Below are 6,451 nucleotides of genomic sequence, written 5' to 3'. Positions count from 1 at the left end.
AAATCTGTTGCCTTTCCTGACAAACTAATATAACATTTTTAGACTCTTACAAGCACCTGATAAATTGTGATTTCATAAGCTTTGCACAAGTTTAGTCATCTCCCTTTCCTCACTGCAGGATTATGATGACACATTCAGCTTGGCAGTGAAGTAGTAGCTGCTTGCAAAAGGTTGGATTCACTTTTGCTTTCAGAACTGATTTAATTCATTGGGAAAATACAATCAGTAAGGTGTTGGAAACTTTATCTGAAATGGAACTGAGAGCCATTATAGTGAAGTTATTCAAACCACACGCAACTATGTAGCTCGGATGATCCCGTTTGAAATAGCCATCAGAATGTGGTGATACTCTGGTCATAAATGATTTATGACTCTTAAATGACTGTGGCATTTAAATGGTGCTCAACTGGTACTAATCACTCAAGAAAGTGCCAAAAAAATATTACCTCTATCATCCTAAATTGGTGACACAAGTCAGAGTGGCTCTATGCTTCATTTTATTTTTGTCTAATTCTGATCCTATTTAATGTTGCACCTGAAATCAAATATTACTATGATTTAGGACTGGAAATATTTTTTCCAATTAATTATTTTGCAGCTTTAAAGAGCCTGTGCGAAAAGCAGTCAGCATTTTTTATTATTTCCAGCTGTTGCGCATTCAGACAGGGCATTCTGAACATGCTTATTTGAGTATCGGTACTTGTTTATCATCCTATCATCAACAAAGCATTTTAAGCCAAACAAGTACCATTTACAGGACAGGTTATTAGGTTGAAAGAAAACAGGCCTAACTGACCTACCATCACATTTAAAGTAAGGCAGATTTTTAGCAACTTAAAGGCAATAAAACGCCCACTAGAGAATAAAATGGCAGGCCTTTAACAGCAGGAACTTGTTACTGTAGACATTATGGAGAGTGTTTTATGGTAAATTGACTCACGGTTATGGATACAGAAGTGGTTTCTATTCTGACATATCTTGCTTTCGTTCATTCATTCATTACTTTACAAGAAGAAACTTCATAGAATTTGATAAATCCTTTCAGTTATCAATTTTCTTTTTTGTTTCAAATTAATGTAATACACTCATTTGTCCACAAGATGGCGGCAAAAGAGCAGACGAAAGGCATCACAGACGTTCTTGCCGCATTTAGTTGCTGACAGATGACTAACTAAACATGTCGATTTTACTCCTTTCAAACTTTTTCACATTGTATTTGACAGTTAGAACAAGACAGATGTTTATTTAACCACAGCACATTAACAAATGTCCTCTGAGATGTTGGTACACCCAAAGAAACAAGAACCAATTGAAAAACAAGACTAACCCACTAAAACTACACATTACCGTATGTGTAGGCAATGCAAACATGAAGTTGCCTATTAGAGGGGGTTACACCCATAGACTCACCACGCAACATTCATGTCCAGACAGGAATCAGTCTGATTGGACACGAGTTGTAATAAGTAAAGCACTTCTGAAGCAAAATATTGGCATTTCAAAGAAAATTTGAAATGGATTTTAGTTGCCTGAAAAAACTCAGATTGATTGACATTTTATTCAGAAACACAAAAAATGGTTTTTAGTATTGGACAAAGGCCGATATCTGGAGATTAATAGTATATTTTATGCAATATGTCCCAAAAGTCTGCTGTCTTTAAATGGCAATAGATGAATAAATAAATATAACTGCATGAAAGTATCATTAGTATTTTTTTTATTTTGTGTCAGACGAGGTATTAAAGAAACACAACAAAATCAACTGAAGCAAGATAATATATCTTATATTCATTGCAGCTGACATATAATTAGCAGTGGAATGCTGTAAGTAAGAACTGCTTAATCAGTTTTGTTGTTCGGTTTGTTTATTCAGTTGCAGGTCGATTTTGTGCTGCTCCCCTGCTTTGTTTGACCTTTTACTGTGATGTAATCAGCAGATAAGGCCTACGGTTATATGAGCCGCCATAATAGGGATTTTAAAGACCCTTTTATTTAATCTATCCCTTAATCACCAACAAAACTTGTTTTACATATAACTGTGACCCAACAATGACGTCTATTGATTCCATTATGAAATGTGTGTTTTTGCTTGATCCCTGCATATTATTTACAAAATAACCACTCTGAAAATAGGCTTAGATATTTACCACGTTTTAAAGAAAACATCCCAATGATTTTCAGAAAATTTTAGGATAAATAATGATTTCATGAGTGTTGATAAATCTGTCGATACATCAGATGTGTATTTACATCAGCTAATGGGGAAAAAAAACTGTGGCGTAATTTAAAACAAAGAAAAGCTTGAGATCATAATGTATGCAATAATATAAATGAGGCAGGTCTTGCAAAATTATTTCCCTTCTTTATGCTGGTTTTATTCTATGAAGATCAGATTCATTCCAGCTTTGAAGGTTTTCAGTGGTATTTGAACAACTGGAACAATTTGTAATCTGCATTCATTTACTCTTTACAACAGTTAAAGCCACTACAGCGGCTACATTTAAATTGAAAACTTATTTACAATGGAAATTTTAATCATATCTGTATTCAAGTTAGATATAATCAAAAGTAATGATTAAACCAATTATAATAGTTTACATTTGAAGAGGTACTGTTTAACAGATCCCACAATCAGGCTTCACACAATAATGAAGTTTCTCTAATCAGTAACTAGGATTACTTTAAAAAACAAAACAAACTGAAGAAAATCTGCTATCAATGTAGGATTGGAGAAAATTGCTGAGCATAAGTTGCAACTAGACCATTACAACTTTGATTTGCGAGTATTTTAAGACTAGCATCTTTCTCCCATCCTCGCTCAGATCACCACATTTCGTGCTATAATAACTTTCGGTCTGGTAATGACGCTATCGGCCGGCTGAAGTTCCGCGCATGCCCAGTGGAGTCGCTCGCGGAAACTGATGAATATTTAAACATACTACTTGCTGCGTGCCCTTTGATTGGATCTCCTGGCTCAGTTTCCCGTGTTATGTTTCAGAGCCGATGCTCCTCTGCTGGCTGTCAGTGTGGGACTTCACCATGGACGGAGGACGCAGCTGAGGAAACCGCATCCATGCAGTCCCCGCTTTTACAGGAATAACTTCTGAAAACTTGAACTTTTTCCCTTCCTCCTCCTCCTCTCTGATTTCAGATTAAAGCTGTAGACTTAAAAAAAAATAAATAAATAAATAAGGACTGCGAACTTCACCGAGTTTCGCACAAATACTGGATTGTGGAAATACGACAGAGGACTGAGTGGAGCTGCTGTGAAATTAGAGGATGGTGAGTGTTTTGGTATCACTTGTTTAAAGTAGCTAGTAGTTATAGACCAACTATATTCTGGAGAGCTGGGAAAACAAACACATAATTATTTGTAAAAAAAAAAAAAAAAAAAGGTTAAGTCCAGAAAATAAATATGTCTACAAATGTTTGTTTATTAGTTAATGTATTTTTATTTTTGTTTTTCTTCTTTTTTAATTAATTTATCTCACAATAACAGATTTTTAGCTGCTTTTCACACTCCTCACTCCTAACAGCAGACCCACTTTTCTTAGGGGGTCTGCTCTAAATGCAGCTGGGAAGCCTATATCCTGGACTCATCATCTGATTTTCACCCAGGAATATTTATATTCACATAAAGCATCAGTCAGGTGCACCAGGTCTTGCATTAAGGAAACCGGTTAGTCAGCCAGCGAGCATGTGTCAGGTGGAGTGTACAGTATGTGAAACAACTTGTGTGTCTGCACATTACCCGGAGACAGGTTTTTCCTGGTTGCTGAATGCCATCCCCTGCAGCAGACACACCTAGGCTCAGCAGCCTGTGTGAGGCTCATCACTGTGTTTTGGCAATAATTACACAAGCCTTTATCACCCGGAGAAGCCTTTATCACCCGGAGAAGCACATTTACTTTAGCTGTGATACAGACTGCTATCACCCTCATGATCCAATTTGCCTGGATTGACCCGAGAACATTTGTTTGCTTTAAATTGCTACAAAGTGCACAATATAATAATTGTAATACTCATGAAGACAGGTTGGAGAGAACTCCATTTGTAAATATGAGCATCTTCAGGGAGCGTTAGGACAGTTTTTGTCTTTTTAAACACAAGTTGGACTGAGACCTGCTTCATTTCCTCATCTTAAGCAACAAGTTGAACCTGGAGGTCAGGTTACCCCAAGGAAAAGCAAATCGCTGCTTGACCTATATTATCGTGATGTACATTTACAGTTGAATTACAACTAACGTACATAAAGAAAAAGTGAATAGATTCCTGCATTTGTGGCTATTGTCAATTTAAATTATTTCTACATGACAAAGTCTGGGAAAACTAAAGTCATTCCCCTACAATCATTTGATTAAAATATATAATTTGCATTGATAGATAGAAATTGTTTCAGGAAATGCTCGCCTTGGTTTGCTTCAGACTCCCTTAGACAGAAAAGGAACAAGAATAGCCTGATTTTCATCATAACTGTCTGGAGCAGCAGACATCAGCATTGCTCACTACTTCCTTCTCTTCCAGATGTTGAATTGTAAGATGGTACGGCAGCAGATGTTCTGCATTAGTTTTTCCAACAGAGATCTGGCTCCCCCTTGAACTCAAAGCTTCAGACCTTCCACTGCTGTAGAGATTTGCTCAGGAATTCAAGCTTTGTGTCTGAAAAGAGGCCGAGCAGCCGTCCTGTGGACCTGGGGAACTCGTTAGGCCTGTTGCTGCTGCTCAGTCCGCTCCCACTCTTCTTTTGATCCCTGCCTTTCATGCTTTCATTTATCCGCAGCTTTTTGCTACCTACTGTTCACACGGGCCTCACGAGTGTTTACTTATGCCACCGTAGGGCTTACCGTAAATCAGGAACAAGTGGAGCTCATATTTTTGCTTTGTAAATCTAAGTTGCCGTCAAGAGTTGAAGTTGTTTATCAAGTGGCTGTGTACCTGTTTAAACTCACCGTTTGCACGCCATGACTTACAGCCCTCTGTTGAATTTCCTCTGACTGAGCCAAGGATCTGTCTTCCGTTGTGGAAATCCTCGGTTAAAAATCACTTTTGATAGTTTTTAAAGCAATGTCTCTTCATGCTAGTTCAGTTCTCAGGATGTTTGTGATGATCAGGGTGGAGTTGCTCTCAAATAGTGCTGACTCATGACTCATTGATGATGCGATTTGCTGACTGGCTACAAATATAGATTCAGAAATTACTTTTAATCATCCATGGCTTATTAAAAAGAGGATAACGATGTGATGGATGTTGTCACTTTATAAAAAACTGTTTCTGTGCTTATTCCTTCAGTAGTCTGCATAGTGATGACACTGAAACTTCTGCTATTGTGTCCCAGAATGTGCTGTATCTGTAGTATGTTTATACTTTATTTCAGAGCTGCTTTTAGCGATGTTAGCTGTTTCCTATATGAGGACTTCTATGTTTGGGAGAACAGCAGCACTCAGAACAACAAAATAACAAAATTATTATTATTTTTGTTACATTTTCCAAGCTTTTTTCTCTTTTTTTTGTATTGAGGCAAACTGGAACATGGAAATATATGAACTGCTGACCTCGTTTAAAGTATTCTGCAACACAGTTTGCAATTTTTAAATACTAAAGATAGAAATTGTTACCTTCCTAATCTTCTCAGTATTGTGGATCTGCTATTGGAAATGCCACCACTGAAACAAAGACAATACTTTTCCAGTATATTCTTCTCCACCTTTATTAGGCTGCTTCAGTTTCCTACTCTTGAGTAACTTCTACTTCTCTGTTGTTCTGCTTGCTTTGATTGAAATGTGGCTGTTTCAGCTACTGATCTCTTTCTGTCTTATCGAACCTGTCTGCCCAGCGTCCCCTGACCTCAACAGGTTATGCTGTTCACCAGATATGTTTGCTTTTTCAGACGTTTCTGTGTTAACCTGAGTGATTATGTTGGTAAATCCCAGTAGATGACCAGTTTCTGAAACACTGATCAGCCAGTTTGGCACAAACAGCCATGCCACACTGAAAGTCACCCTTTGGTCCAAATGTAATGCTCAGCTTTAACTTTAGCAAGTCACCTTCATCACATTTAGATATTCAAGTATGCCATAAAATATAAATAAATCTCTAACTCTAATTATAGTAAATCTGGCCAAAAGCGAGTAAAGACGCCCGGTGTGTGGTGGATGTCCACCATCACCAATTTTGAAGCCTTTTCTTTGTTTTAGCTTTTTTTTTTTTTTTTTTTAAAAACACTTTCTGAAGAAGCAGCATGTGGAGTTTGAGTAAAATGTCGTAACTGTGTTGTATATTAAAAGTCTTATATAATGTGTCACAAATATTCATATCTGTCTCCCAATAAATTTTCGTCACTTTAGGATGCACTAAATGTCAGAATATGCCACTTCCCTTTTTTTGCTTAAATTGTTTTTAACAAACAGGTGATGAATAAGTCAGCTTTGTTGTGAACTCTCTTCTTTAACTC

General features: G+C 37.1%; 1 protein-coding gene across 2 annotated transcripts in view; it reads left to right on the top strand.

Annotated features, from left to right (window-relative positions):
• Window positions 1-3,002: 3,002 nt before the first annotated feature.
• myo1ea (myosin IEa) overlaps window positions 3,003-6,451 on the top strand; it is a 52,842-nt gene continuing 49,393 nt past the window's right edge. Inside the window, exon 1 of one of the 2 annotated variants that reach the window (XM_028014756.1) lies at window positions 3,003-3,282. In XM_028014756.1, the coding sequence (XP_027870557.1) occupies window positions 3,280-3,282 (3 nt within the window). In that variant the 5' untranslated portion in view covers window positions 3,003-3,279. The remainder of the gene's footprint in view (window positions 3,283-6,451) is intronic. The other variant, XM_028014757.1, reaches the window with a different exon arrangement.

This window comes from Xiphophorus couchianus, chromosome 4, assembly GCF_001444195.1.
Source record: "Xiphophorus couchianus chromosome 4, X_couchianus-1.0, whole genome shotgun sequence".
Lineage (NCBI taxonomy): Eukaryota > Metazoa > Chordata > Actinopteri > Cyprinodontiformes > Poeciliidae > Xiphophorus > Xiphophorus couchianus.
The sequence above is the reverse complement of the archived record's forward strand: the minus strand, read 5'-3'. Positions and strand labels throughout refer to the sequence as shown.